We start from the raw sequence: 14,841 nt of genomic DNA on the forward strand, positions 1-14,841 counted from the left end.
TACAGCAGTTGATGGCACTGTTACTTAGCCTGGAGATGACAAGGGATTTCAACCTGGGAGCTGCAGGTGGGCTTTGAGGGTCTGCGAGTCCCCAGATCTGTAGACAAAAGTCGTACGTGTACATAGGTACATTTTTCTAGATGACCGAAACTTCCATCGACTCCTCAGAAGGATGTGTGTCCCCTAAATGTTCTCTCACTCACCCAGCTGGTGGTTCTCCCGGCTCCCCCAGAAGTGAACTTCCCCTCCCTCAGCAAGACTGGCCCTGAACATTCCCTCCTCTGGCTCCTTGTCGGGGAACATTCCCTTCGGTCTTCTGTGCCATTCCAAATGGTTATGGCTAACATGGCCAACAGTACCGCACGCTCACCGTGTGCTGGGGAGACTTAGCTAGTTCTCACGAGAATCCGATGAGAGAGGCGATCCCCACCTCCTCTGTTTGATGGACAAGTGCATGAAAGTATAGATGAGTCAAATAACCTGCCGAGCAGGCAGAGCTTGAATTGGAACCCAGGAGGAAGGATGCTGCGTCCATAAACAGGGTGGGTCAGACAGGAAACAAAGAGAGAGTCTCCCAGGGTTCTCAGGTCCTAACTGCACCACCTGGGGAACTTTTCACAATGGGCTCAGTCGGAATCTCTGGGGCAGGACCTAGACCCTGGGGATTTCTCAGAGTCCCCAGATGGACTTTCAAAGACCCCAGGAGTAACAGGACTCAGAGGGGAAGCCCCAGGCATCCACGTATTTTAGAATCTCCTTGCCTCTACACCATACTTTTTGTTGCTTTTTTTCCTTTTTTAAGCAGCAATCACAATAATAAACATTGGGGGGGGAGGGTATAACGATGGGCACAGCTGCCTTCCGAAATAATAAGCATCCCCCCCCCAAAATGACCCCCAAAGGGGGCTTTTCTGAAAGTATTTTTTCAACTCACAGACTTCAGTTTAGTTGCTGTATTTCAACCCACAGCCGTTATCCTTATCTGAAGCTCAGATTGTCCTATCAAATTGTCAACAAGACCCTTCTGAATCCTCCTGACCTAACCCCTGGTGCCTCTGAAAGTTTTCTCACTCTGTGGTGTGATGAGATGCTCGGAGTCCAACTTCTCCGCCTCCCTTCAGATTTCGGTTCAGCCTTTGCAGATTGCATAGACGAGTAATCTGTGTCCGTTCGTAAGAAACAGACTCTGAACCAAGTCGTACTTGAAATCCACTCGATCACAATATCTTACTATGATAAAATATTCTTCCACTGTGAGGGCCAGCCCCAGACATCTAAAAATATCTCCTGCTCTTGGGAAAATACAAACTGAAGGTTCAAATAAGAGAGCAGTTTAGCCTGCCAAGAAAATTTGGAAAGCTAAATATAGATTTAAAAAAAAAAAAAAAGTAAAGACAAATACTCGAAACTGGCTTACCTATAAAGAATCCAATCTAGACTGCTTGAGGCAGAAACGAGGTAAGAAAGACTGGGTTTAAATTCGCCCGGAGTTTGTCCTTGGCCCTGGTCCTTTCTTCTGTCCAGAAGGTAGAGGGTGGGGAAATAAAAAATAACATTCCCCTTCATGACATTGATTATGCAACACTAAAGCCATTTCAAGAAGATTCTCAGGCAAGTTGAGTAGATACCCAAGCCCTCAGAGGCCCCTGCCCTCAGACGTAAACTCTGGTTGCCAGAAGAGATCCAGAGCTGTCCTACCCCATGTCCTGTGTGACCTCAGGTCTCAGTCCCCTCCAATACGGCACCACCTCACACACTGTGGGGAGAACTTAGTGTGACGTGTAAATAATGTGCATCTGGCAGCGTCCGCCCAGGGCAGCCTCTGATGGCGGGGAGGGGGAGGGCCCTCGGCAGGCACTGATAGGCACAGTGGGGCTCAGGCACTCTGGCACACCCCCAGGTCTGGCAGAGGCGAACTGGCAATAAGCAGTGTCAGGTATGAAGTGGCAGTTCTCTGGTCTCAGAAAGTCCAAGGAGTTCGAACTGCTGTGTAGACTAACCAAGGCTATCTAAGCAAATGCATCTTATCAACTGTAAAGCACCTGATGAACATGGAGTGTCATCATTGATTCCTTCTGAAGGATGATCTTTGACCCCATGCCCACCCACCTTGTATTAGGGCCTGTGCTGGACACCAGGAATACAGCGGTGAATGGCACACAGCATGCTCTGCCTTCCAAGGTCTAAAATGAGTCTAAAATTTGACGAGCTCCGGCGCGGTCACTGAGTCCCAAACACCATTGCCACTAGCAGCTAGCATCGTTTGGGTGTTGACAGGGTGCCAGCATTTTTATGCACTTCTCAAGTCTCGGTGGGGAGGATGCTTAGCAGGTGCCCCAAAGCACCAGCAGACCCCTGTCACTGAGATCAACATGCAGGAGCCCAGTTCAAGGGGGACAGCGGCTTTTGTCCTTCAACGCCCCCTCTTCAGGACACGCTAACCAACTTACTCACAGGTGGTTCCAGGCTCAACCTAAGACTTGCAAAATTCACATGGACACTGACTATTGAGATCTGGGGAAATGTGCTCCCAGAGCTGGTCTTTACGTGAAGGTGAAGCTTCTGAATGTGTTGTCCAGCCCAGTAAGAGCCTTGTTTGTGGTCACCTTCCTAATCTGTTTTGGCTTCTCCATTCCTGTTCCTTTTCTCTCCTTAAGGGCTCATAAATTCTCTGTAAATCCAAAAGTGCTTTTCCTCTCCAGAATAACAGCAGTGGAAGCCTCATCAGGGACAGTGGACATATCCATGTCTATGTTTTGCTTACTTGTAAGGTGAGACCTGCTTGTCCCAGGAAGCCAGGGGTATGTTATGAAAATGAGAACTGAAAGTTGCATATCTTTCAGTTCACCTAGACAGAAATAACTGGACTTGTTTAATCCAGAAGTTCTCTAATAGCATCATTCAGAAGTGAGCTACTCCCACAGTCATTCAGAACCAGAATTCACCAAACATAGGAGGGAAAAAATGAACAGGAATGAAAGTTAACAGAAGCCACAAACTGCAGAATCAGGCACCAAGACTGAGGAAATGGAATTATCAGGTATCGAATATGAAATTAACGCCAAGCAAAAGTAGTACAAAGATACCCATGCTTCAACACAAACTGCAGAACTTCAAAGACAGAAGACTCCCAAAGCCGCCAGATACCAAAGACAGATTCCTACAGGAGAACAGCAGTGCAATGGACAGCTGCCCTCTCAGCAGCAACAATGGAGCTGGAATATAATGGAAAATATAGAAAGATGTAGAACCACTGAGAAAATATCTTAGAAGTGTGGAAAGGAAATAATTGTCAGGGTGAAAAATAAGAATATTTTCTGACAAATCAAACTGACTACTACCAACTGACCTTTCCCAAAGATACTACTAATGATTGTACTGCAAGAAGAAAGTGGTCCCAGAAAGACTATCTTCATGACCCAAGGTAGGGAAGGATTTGTTAAACTTGACCAAAGAAGCACAGTCTATAAAAGAAAAGGTGAGCATATTCAATTACATTAAAATTAAGAACTCTGTTCATCAAAAGGCATCATAAAAATGTGTGAAACATGTGCTCGAGGAATATATTTGCAATAATTCGCACAGCCAACAAGATCCACGCTATTAGAAAGAATTACTGTGAATCAGTAAGAAAAACAAACCCATAAGAAGTTTGGAACCAATAAAAAACAATTAAAAATTTTACAGAAGATGAAATGTATGCACGTAAGGTCAATCTTATTTGTAATCATAAAAATTAAAACCTAATGAGATACACAGAAGATTCCAAGGAATCTACCAAACAACTTCTTCGAGTAAGTGAATTTAGCAACTTGCAGGATACAATATTAACACACAAAATAAACAGTCATGTTTGTATTACTAGCATTGAACAACTGGGAAATGAAGTTTTTATTTTTTTAAGTTTATTTATTTATTTTGAGAGAGAGAGAAAGAGAGTGAATGCAAGCAGAGAAAGAGAGAGAGAGAAAGAGACAGAGAGAGAGTCCCAAGCATGCTCCAGCTGTCAGTGCAGAGCCCAACACAGAGCTTGATCCCACAGACCACAAGATCATGATGTGAGCTGAAATCAAGAGTCAGGAACCTAACTTACTGTGCCACCCAGGTGCCCCAGGAAATGAAATTTTTAAAAAAGCAATACTGGGGCGCCTGGGTGGCTCGGTCGGTTGAGCGTCCGACTTCGGCTCAGGTCATGATCTCACAGTCTGTGAGTTCGAGCCCTGCGTCGGGCTCTGTGCTGACAGCTCAGAGCCCAGAGCCTGTTTCGGATTCTGTGTCTCCCTCTCTCTCTGCCCCTCCCCCGTTCATGCTCTGTCTCTCTCTGTCTCAAAAATAAATAAACGTTAAAAAAATTTTAAAAAAAAAAAGCAATACTATCTACAATAGCTCCCCCCAAATAAAATACTGAGGCATAAATATAAGGAAGTGTGTACAGTATCTGTATGCTAAAAACTACAAACTATTGATAAAAGAAGACAAAGAAATGTCAATAATTGGAGAGGCATACCATGTTCATGGATTGGAAAACTCATCATAGTAAAGATGTCAATTCTCCTCCAAATTGATCCATAAATTTAACACAAAGCCCCAGAAGATACTGTAGATTTTGACAATCTGCTTCTAAAGTTTGTGTGGAAGGCAACAGAACTAGGGAAAGGGATGAGTTATCTCCTGAGATGAGCAGAAATGTGAGCTACCTGCACTGATAACTCTTTCTGATTACAGTAACTTTACGCAAAGTTTTAAATCTGGTGGTGTGCTTCCTCCATACCTCAAATCTGGGAGCCATCCTTGGCTCTGTCTCTTCATCACTCCAAATCTCCAGTGGTCTCATAGTCCAACACATTTTTTTAAATTATTTTATTGCTTTATAAAAGAAAAAAATTTCCCACCATGCAGTGTGAGAAGTAGAACATTATCACTTGTTACACTCATTCCCAAACCCATCACTCTCTCCCTCAGAAGGGTCATTCTCAGAAGGTGCAGAGATGAGTGGGTTCTGAGGGAATTAGGACGTGGCAATGAGTTCAGATTTTGTAACTGTTGGATTTGAGGATCTTGAGGGGGCAAAGACAGGCCTGGGGTGGGGCAAATGAGATGCTCAGGGTGCAGAATTTAATAAGGCGCTCATTCCCGGGATCCTGCAAGTACAAAGCTGGCCCCTGCTATGAAACATCTGAGTAGAGACATCCGGTGGCAAGTGGATGTGTGGGACTGAAGACCTGGAATTGCCAACCTATACGATGCTTAGAAGCATAGATTTAACAGGAGTGAGGAGAGGGAGAACCAAGGAGGCTCACAAGGATATTCTAAGGAGAATCCAGGAAGGAGAGGAGCACAGAAACTCTGAGACAAACCAATAGCAAAACTACTTGGTGCTCATGTTGACCCTTTCCCTCAGGCCTCTCCTCTAACTGAACATGCTGTTTAGTGGACATTTATTTCTTTCCCTGGACTCACTAACATGGGTATAAACCCAGGCTAAAAGCAAACAAAGGCAGAGTCCATAGAAAAGATTTGGTTTCTCCACCAAGAGGATAATAAAAGGTTGGACAGAGTTGAGAGATGATTAAACTGGAATAGTATTGCCCAACTGCTATCTGACCACAGGGTGTCAGATACTATAACCCAGGGGCCCAAGCTAAATGCACACAGGGCCAGGCAGGCATGGTGAGTGAGTAAAGGGAACCAGGAGAAGGAGAGCACTATTCCACAGAGAAAGTGAGCAACATAAAACCTGCGACATGGGGCGCCTGGGTGGCGCAGTCGGTTAAGCGTCCGACTTCAGCCAGGTCACGATCTCGCGGTCCGTGAGTTCGAGCCCCGCGTCAGGCTCTGGGCTGATGGCTCGGAGCCTGGAGCCTGTTTCCGATTCTGTGTCTCCCTCTCTCTCTCTGCCCCTCCCCCGTTCATGCTCTGTCTCTCTCTGTCCCAAAAATAAATAAAAAACGCTGGAAAAAAAAAAAAAAAAAAACGTGCGACACAAGGGCGTGGAGTTGGGGGTGAAGGGGATGCGGTCCACTGAGGACTCTGGGTCCTTTTTAAAGAAACAGTCACAACTCATTTCAACCTACTCTGGCTTGGGAATGTGTTCAACTGTGGCTAGAACTATAGACTTCTCAAGAAACGTCTAAAATCAAAATTTTTCTTGTGAAATATCCTGTTTCAAATGTTGGCAACTTATTCAGAAATGTATATAACGGCTGTATATGTCAACACTGTTTGGGCCAAGAAGACACATCCACAAACCAAACTGCCCAATTCCCTCCACTGGTGACCTCAGTGTTAACCACTTGAGTTTTCTAACAAAGTCTACTCTTGCTCGGGGCCAGCCTTCCTTCCCCATTTCCCTCTTGCTTCCCCCTAACTTCATCTGCAGAGCTTGTAACCGGAGACAGAGGAGAAGAGGGATGCCCTGCAAAGGGAACTATGCCCGACACAAGCAAATGAAGGTTCTTGTTTTATTTTTTTTTTCTTACAGATATTTGGGTGCTGGGTCTGGATGCTGGTAGCTGCCACCCAGGTAGCAAACGCCTTGCTACAAGGATGGGTGATATATGTCTCACTCACCTCTTTTCTCATCTCCCTGATGTTCCTGTTGTCTTACTTGTTTGGATTTTACAAAAGATATGAGTCCTGGCGAGTCCTGGTAAGAACCAGAGAGGGTGACCCAAGCCCTTGGATTCCTCCTGATGTCTGTCCTGGGTATTGTGAGGACAAAGGGCCTTCTGGGTGGGGAAGGAGAAAGGCTGAGAAGGTAAATGACTTCATTGCTCCATGGAGAAGGTGAGGACTGTTTTTTTTTTAAATTTTTTTTTTTAACATTTATTTATTTTTGAGACAGAGAGAGACAGAGCATGAACAGGGGAGGGGCAGAGAGAGAGGGAGACACAGAATCTGAAACAGGCTCCAGGCTCTGAGCTGTCAGCACAGAGCCCGACGCAGGGCTCGAACTCATGGACCGCAAGATCGTGACCTGAGCCGAAGTCGGACGCTTAACCGACCAAGCCACCCAGGCGCCCCAAGTGAGGACTGTTAAAAAGGGGGATCCCCCCCACTTCAAAAACGGTGTACATAAGTAAGGCATGAAGAATGACTAATTACAATCATTTCAGATGGCATTTGAAAAGCAGAGACCAGGGACCAGAGGCCTTTTCAGGGCTGGGTCACTATGGATCCAAGACTTTTTCATCTTCACAGGTTTACTATTTTTTTTAACGTTTATTTATTTTTGAGAGAGAGGTAGAGCGCATATGAGAGCAGGGAAAGGGCAGGGGAGAGGCAGAGAGGGGAGACAGAGGATCCAAAATGGGCTCCACACAAACAGCAGAGAACCCGATGTGGGGCTTGAACTCATGAACCGTGAGATCATGACCTGAGCTGAAATCAAGAGTTGGACGCTTAACTGACGGAGCCACCCGGTGCCCTTTCCTGTGTTTACTATTAAGCCAGAATGAAAGCATTTCTCTGCCGCAGCAAATTTTTCATTGTATTCCCCTCCATCATCTTCCTTGTTAGGAATATACATATTCTATATAAAGCACATTCTGACGCGTTTCCCTTTAAATTTTATTTATGGTGAAATCATGGGAGCAGCATTAAAGGAAATGATAGTAGGAAAAAAAATCACCCAATCCCATGGTGCTCTCACAAACACTGGGTGCATTCTCCTATATTCCTTGCAAATTTTATGTAAAATGTATATATAATCACATTGAACCAATAATTTTGGATGTCAGTTCTTTCATTAATATTATGTCATCACATTGTTTTCATGTCACATCATCTTGATAACCATTTAAAATTTTTTTTTTCGTTTTGGGGCTCCTGGGTGGCTCAGTCGGCTGAATGTCCAAGTTCGGCTCAGGTCATGATCTCACAGTTCATGAGTTCAAGCCCCACGTCAGGCTCTGTGCTGACAGCTCAGAGCCTGGAGCCTGCTTCGGATTCTGTGTCTCCTTCTCTCTCTGCCCCTCTCTCACTTGTGCTCTATCTCTTTCTCTCTCTCAAAAACAAATACACATTTAAAATAAAATAAAATAAAATAAAATAAAATAAAATAAAATAAAGTAAAATAAAGTAAAGTAAAATAAAATAAAATAAAATAAAATAAAATAAAATAAAATAAAATCTTTCTGTATTGAACAATTTAGGACATATACGAAAGTAGGGACCATTATATTATGGACCCTCAAGTAACCATAACCCAGATTCCTACACTACTAAGTGTTAAACACGCTTGCAGCTCCTAGCCTTTTTTTTTTTTTCTCCTGAAGAATTTTAAAGCAAATCCAAAAGATGTCACTCCATTCTATACATTTCAGTCTGCCTCCAAAGAAACATGCAAACTTCCTTACGTTACGACACTTACATAAAGTTATTAACAATAATTCCTCGGTATCATCTAAGACCCAGACCGTATGCAGATTCACCCGATTACACCTGAAATGTCTTTTTACAGTTGGCCGGTTCGATCAGGATCCTCCCAGGGGCCGTGCGTTGCACTTGGTAGTGAGGGTTCCTGGGTGCCTTTAACCTCCAATGGCTCTCCCTGCCAGGGACGCTGTTGAAGAAAGCGGGTCAGCTGTCCTACAGAAGGTCCAACCTTTTGGGTTTGTCTGTTTGTTTCTTCCTGGTGAGATGTGACTTGGTCCTCCAAGTCCCTGCAGTGAAGATGGGTTCACACCTTTCTGGAAACAACATTCCATTAAGTGGGTTCCAGTCGTATCACATGTGGCAACCGGTGGCCCCTCTTCCACTGTGACAGGCTTACCCATCAGCTTTTCCCCTGATACTTTTTTTTCGTCTCCTAATAAGTTTTCCTGAGTTGCGTATCTCATTAGGGGTTGCAAAATGCCAATTCGCCTGTGACAACATTCCTTCCAGAACTGATAACCATTTAAAAAAAAATTTTTTTTTTTTTAACGTTTTTTCATTCTTACTTTTGAGACAGAGAGAGACAGAGCATGAACAGGGGAGGGTCAGAGAGAGGGAGACACAGAATCTGAAACAGGCTCCAGGCTCTGAGCTGTCATCACAGAGCCCGAGGCGGGGCTCGAACTCACGGACCGCGAGATCGTGACCTGAGCCGAAGTCGGACGCTTAACTGACGGAGCCACCCAGGTGCCCCCGTTGCCGTTTATGAATCCGCTATTGTTCACCAGAAACCCTGCGAAAGAAAAAAGCAGGAGCCGGAGGAGCAGGCTTGTCTCGTTTGCCCCCTCCGCCCGGCTGTGTGGTCAGAGAGGGAAGTGTGCACCTGCGTAAGTGCCCGCATGACGGTGGCCGTGGCCTCTCCTCTTCCTTTCCAGGACAGCCTGTACCACGGCACCACTGGCATCCTGTACATGAGTGCCGCTGTCTTACAAGCACATGCCACCATCGTTTCTGAGACCGCGGACCTGAGGAACTACTACATAAACACCGCAGCCTCGGTGAGTGCCGAGCAGAACACGGAGCCACTGGTGGGGAGCACATCGAAGGGGGCTTAATTCTGTCTGCTGTGGAATGGGGGGCCCTGAGCCTCAGACTGAAGGGGGCTTGGAGGAAAGGAGATGTGTGTGTGCATGTGTCTGTGTGCGTCTGTGTCTCTGTGTGTGCTGTGTGTGTGTGTGTGTCTGCACGAGCTCAGGGGGTACCAAGCCCAAGTTCAGCTGCCATCTCACGTCTTCTGCTTCCCCACCCAGCCTTGCCCTCAGAATTCTTTTCTCTAAAACCCAAGCCGGAGCACATTTCTCTCTTCCATGGGAAGAATTTCCACGGCTTGTGGAAAGGAACCCCAATTCCTCGGCGTGGCTGAACCGTTCCAATGTCCTTTTATTTCAATGACAGAAGTCCACAGGGCTAACGCGTTGGCTGATAGAACCCAGGGCCAGGTGGCCCGGCCAGTAGTGGGAAGAGCAGGACCCCCAAGACCTTAGGTCCACTAGGACCAGAGACTCAGCCAGCGCTGCTTGCCTTTCTCCCTTTGTGGAATGGCGCCCTCACATGGCCGCTTGATCACAGCCAGCAGCTTCCTCCTCTGGCGGCCTAACTTTCCTCAATCCTGCCTCCAACCCTTCTTAGAAAGGACCTAACACCCAGGCTGGGTGAGAGCCCAACACCGACCGGTTGCTGTTAGCAGAAAGATCCAGGCCTGGGTCAGTCTGGGGACTCCTGCAAGGATCAGATGACTGGAGGAAAGGGTGTTGGCATGGAGTGTTATTCCCAATTGTAAGAATGGGGTGCCCGACAAGCACTAGGTGTTTCCAGCCTGTCCGCCTCCTTTCCCTCTTCCTCAAACAATTTTAAGTCCCTTAAACTCCCAACTAACCCCAACGCCCGCACACCACCCTTCCACGGTCTGGCTCGGCACCCTCTGACCTCTCTCCCCTGCTCACTCTCGGCCAGCTGCTCCAACAACCTGGCCTCCTCGCTGCTCCCTGACCACACAGAGCCTGGCTCTCGCCTCCACCCCGACAGGGACGCCCTTGCTCCAAATCTCTCACCTCCTTCTGCTCCTTTCTCACATATCACCTTTTCGGGAAGGCTTGCCTTTCCCCCTCCCCAGCAGGCCCTGTATTTTCTCTGCTTTATTTTCTCCTGGGCACTTATCCCCACCAAACCAGCTACTCTACTGGTTCAGCTTGCTTCTTTTCTTTCTTTCTTTCTTTTTTTATTTTAATTTTTTAACACTTGTTTACTTTTTGAGAGACCAAGAGAGACAGAGTGTGAGCAGGGAAAGGGCAGAGAGAGAGGGAGTCACAGACCCCAAAGCAGGCTCCAGGCTCCGAGCTGTCAGCACAGAGCTCGACGCGGGGCTTGAACTCGTGAACTGCGAGAGCATGACCCGAGCGGAAGTCAGATGCTCAACCAACTGAGCCACCCAGGCGCCCCAATCTTGCTTATTTTCTGCTTCTGCCACGGAAATGTGAGCGCCGTGAGGATAGGAATTTTTGAATGTTTTGTGCGCTGTTATAGCTACTGTCATTTTTGAAGTATAGCAGGTGCCTGAAAGGTATTTGCTAAATGAATGAGCGAAGGAAGGAACGAGAACAGGGTGTGAGTGGACAGTGGGGCAAAGCGAAGCTGGAATGGCCAGCCGGGCCGGGAAGGCCTATCAAGGGCAATGGCCTCCATCTTGAGAAGCAAGGACTCAACCACATGAGGGGAGCAACACGATCACATCTTCCTCTTGGGACAGATCAGAGGGGAAGAGTGAGCAGAAGTGGGCAAGTTGAGGCACGAAGGATGATGGCAGCCAAGACAAGGGAGAAGTGGGCGTACCAAGAGATAGGCAGGCAGTACGCGCAGATGAGTTTGGGGATGGCTTTGGACGTGGTGGTGGGAGAAGGGAGGAGTCAGGCTGGTGTCTGGCTTGGGCAGCGGGAGGAGGTGAGGGTCCTGGAGCCCATTAAGCTAGTGAGGCTACAGAGATCTCAGGAGTCCAGTCCGGACCCAGGTGCAGGAGGGGTGGGGGCGGCCGTCTGGCCATGACTAACATGGAACCTCTCGTCTTCTGCCAGTTCTTCGCCTTTATGACCACCCTGCTCTACATTCTCCATGCCTTCAGCATCTATTACCACTGAAGAATTGGGGAGCCGTGCTGAAGGGAGAAATGCCCTGTGAACACCTGGGTGATCGGCTCCCAAAAGTAGTTTTCAACATCCACCATCTGGATGGTAAACGTAAGATCAACAAAAACATCGATGGGATGGACAGGCCAGCTTTTCAGGCTGAGTGACCAGATCGCACTCTGGCGCGTCTGTTTGGACGTTGTAATTCGTTATGGTGAATATGCAAAGGCTGGGGGAGGGGGTGGTTTGCTTGTGTGTCTGTTTGGCTTGGCTTTTGCCTGGGAAGGTAACTGTCTCATCTGACAAAGAACCTCGCTCTATTGGAAAACTGATATCCGCAGCCCTCGCCGCCATTGAGAATCCCACATCTGCCATCGTCAAGCCTGTTTGGGGACTCCGCCCCAGCACTGAGTGAGGTTCCCTAGAGCAGGTTCACGGGGACGTTCAGTCTCGTTTTCTTAAAATCAAAATGGTGCTGTCAGTGCCTTCAGATCTGAAGATCCACAGACCTTGCAAGTTTGCATGACTCTGCCTTTGCTTTGGAGCTGTGGTCCAAACCCGCCCTCCTTGCCCCCCCCCCCCACCGGGGAAGCTGACAGGGACGAGCCACACTGAGCCCCCACTCCACTCCCCCTTCCCTTTCCTCCCCATCTTCATAAAAGCAACGTTGAGGGTAGATTTGTGGGGAGAAATAAGTGACTGACTGACTCTATAGTTATACAGTAAGACCTGGCAGAGGGGAAGGAGGGTGGGTCCTGCTTCTATTTCCCCGTAATCAGGCTGTCAGAGAACTTCCAGGCCACAGGACACCTGTGCCAGAGATCCAGAAACTCACCCCTAAGAACTAGAAGCCACCTTCTCCCTCAGGAAAGACCATCAAGGAAGGAGGCAGAACATTCCACGCAAGGATTCTCCTGTGGGCTTCTGTCCCACCTCGTGGGACATCTCAGGAGGCAGGAAAGGACCCCATGCCAGGGTCTCTGTTCTTCCACATGCACCTGTTCCCCCTGCGTCCCCTTGACTGGGGCCAGCAGGGGCCTCATGCGGCAAAGACATTGGTGATTTGGGGGCATTCTCAAAGAAAAGGCTGGCGTTATGCACACAGACACATAAAATCGAGGTGCTGTTTTCAAAGTGAGTGTTTTCCCGAAGAAAGCTGTGCTCGCAGACATATCTTCGTCTGCGCAGGGGTCCAAGCCCCGTCCTCTGTCTCTGCACTGGGTTTCCTGACCCAGGCGAGTCGGGCACAGCCCCATAACTGCATGTGTCTGCTATGGTTTTGACATGAAATAAATTATTACGTGAAAGGGACTAGTCTTAGCCAATTCCAGGACTTACAGTTTTGTACCAACTTTTTTCTGCCCCTGGGGGCGGGGGGTGGGGACAGGGAGCCACCAAAGAGAACTCTCTGGCTGCAAAATCCGGCATCGTTGACCACTCCCTTTCTCACCACGGTGATATCTTGAAAAGCCACCATTTATCTCTCACTTTGTTGCCTGGGGTGATTACTGTTCAATATTTACTGAGTAGCCGTATCCAAATAAAAGCTGTTTGTACAGTAAAAAATACTGATGGTCACTTTCGTGACGTTAGCAGCTGGGACCGGCCGCCATCGCACACATCCATTCCACACCCGGCCTTGCTTCTGGGGCCGCTGAAAGGGAGGCCCAGCTCGTCTCCAGGGCTTGGGGCTCATGTCATTCCAACTTCTGTAAGGACAGCTCAAGAGCAAGTTCCAGAAACTAAACCCACAGCTTGGGCAAAGCTGGGGGTGCACTAGCTCGGCCTGGGCGGTGAAGAGGCCACCATAGGCAGAGTGGACCCCTCACCCAGCCCTCTGCCTCATGTTCCCACTCTCCCTGATGGAGTGCTGCTTTTCCCCCTTGCCACACTGCCAAGCACCCCATCCATGACAGACACTGGACATGGCCCTGAGCCCCGCTCCCCCAAGTTCACCAGCAGCAGCCGCAGGGCCCAGCTTGCCACCACCTTCCAGCCTTAGGGGGCGGCTCTCCTGTCTGTGAGGGGTCTCCCCAAGCTCAGAGACCCACCGGTCCCTCTTCACTGGGTATCGCGGGACCTGGGTCCCCAGAGCCAGGCACTGCCTCCAGGAACATTCGGCCAGTCCTCCAACCATGGATCAAATTCTGTCCCTCCCTGCCCCCAAATCCTTTACTACTGTCAAAAATAAAGTCCAAGACCCTTGGGAAGTGGCTGCTTAGGCCCTAAATGCAGGTGTCTTACCCCATGTCCAGCTGCTCCCCTGCCCTACCCCAGCCCAGCGCTCCTGTGTCAGAAGAGCTACTGTGACCGGCTCAGTCCTGCCTCCATGCATGTGCTGGACATTCTGTTCCCTCCTCCTGGGAACACGAAGCTCCTGTCCCTCTTGTCTACATGAAAAACCCTTGTTAATCTTACAGGACATCTCTCTCATCCTCTGGAGTTAACCTCAACCCCTCTGCACCAGGAGCATGTCCCGCTGGCCACTGAGTCACCCCGTGTGCTACGGGGTCTCCCTGACTAGACCATGAGATTTCACGGGCAAGGGTTTGGCCCTTGGGTATTTTATCATCAGGACCTCCCTGGCCGGGCCTCACCAGCCTCAGCGCTGAGCGCTCTGCCCCACACTGTTGACAAGGATGGGGACTTGCAAAGGCCACAACTGGTCCGCAGGGACTGAAGGCCGAGCTGGCTCCCGAGCCGTCCCTGTCTTCACCTCCAACCCGCAGTCCCATATCCTGAGCAGAAGGCTGTTCTCTGCTCGGCCCTGACTCCCGGACTACCATGTGGCAGTTTCGCTCCTGCCATCCTAGAACCCTAGGCCAGCTCTGGTGGCTTTGTGGGGCCCTGCCGCAGGCGGCACACATATGACCCGAGCTACCTGGGGCGGCTGCCTTGTTTTCCATCCGTTCCTGGTTCTGAGCCCAACACAGAGTCGGGCTAATGAAAGGTATTAAGGCCCCTGTAACAGGGAGCTCTTCTGAAGCAGCTACTAAAATCTTGCCTCCAAAATGCCTGAGCCAAACTTGAGAGGCACCTAGCCAGATTTGGGGGCCGGGATGGCAGCTGTGGCCTTGAGTATGACTGGGCAGGGGTCCTCTTTATTCTCCGCGTGGAGAATGCCCGCAGCCAGGCCGCCTCCTTCCTCGTGCCTTTGTTGCCTTACGTGGGCACCCACTCTGACCTCTAGGAAGAAGGAAATGCAGGGGACAATTGTCTCAAGGCCAATTCCACCAGGCAGGCTACCTGCCCGGGACCCTGAATTGGGAGATCGTGGAGGTCAGGG

The 14,841-nt window shown here is 48.8% G+C and overlaps 1 protein-coding gene across 2 annotated transcripts in view; it reads left to right on the top strand.

The window, feature by feature from the left end:
* MALL (mal, T cell differentiation protein like) overlaps positions 1-13,159 on the top strand; it is a 34,748-nt gene extending 21,589 nt beyond the window's left edge. For both annotated transcript variants that reach the window (XM_042933083.1, XM_042933082.1), the window contains 3 exons: positions 6,482-6,649; positions 9,312-9,434; positions 11,505-13,159. In XM_042933083.1, coding sequence (XP_042789017.1) covers positions 6,482-6,649; positions 9,312-9,434; positions 11,505-11,567 — 354 coding nt within the window. In that variant the 3' untranslated portion in view covers positions 11,568-13,159. The remainder of the gene's footprint in view (positions 1-6,481; positions 6,650-9,311; positions 9,435-11,504) is intronic.
* Positions 13,160-14,841: the final 1,682 nt, after the last annotated feature.

Source organism: Panthera leo, chromosome A3 (genome assembly GCF_018350215.1).
Source record: "Panthera leo isolate Ple1 chromosome A3, P.leo_Ple1_pat1.1, whole genome shotgun sequence".
In the NCBI taxonomy this organism is placed as follows: domain Eukaryota; kingdom Metazoa; phylum Chordata; class Mammalia; order Carnivora; family Felidae; genus Panthera; species Panthera leo.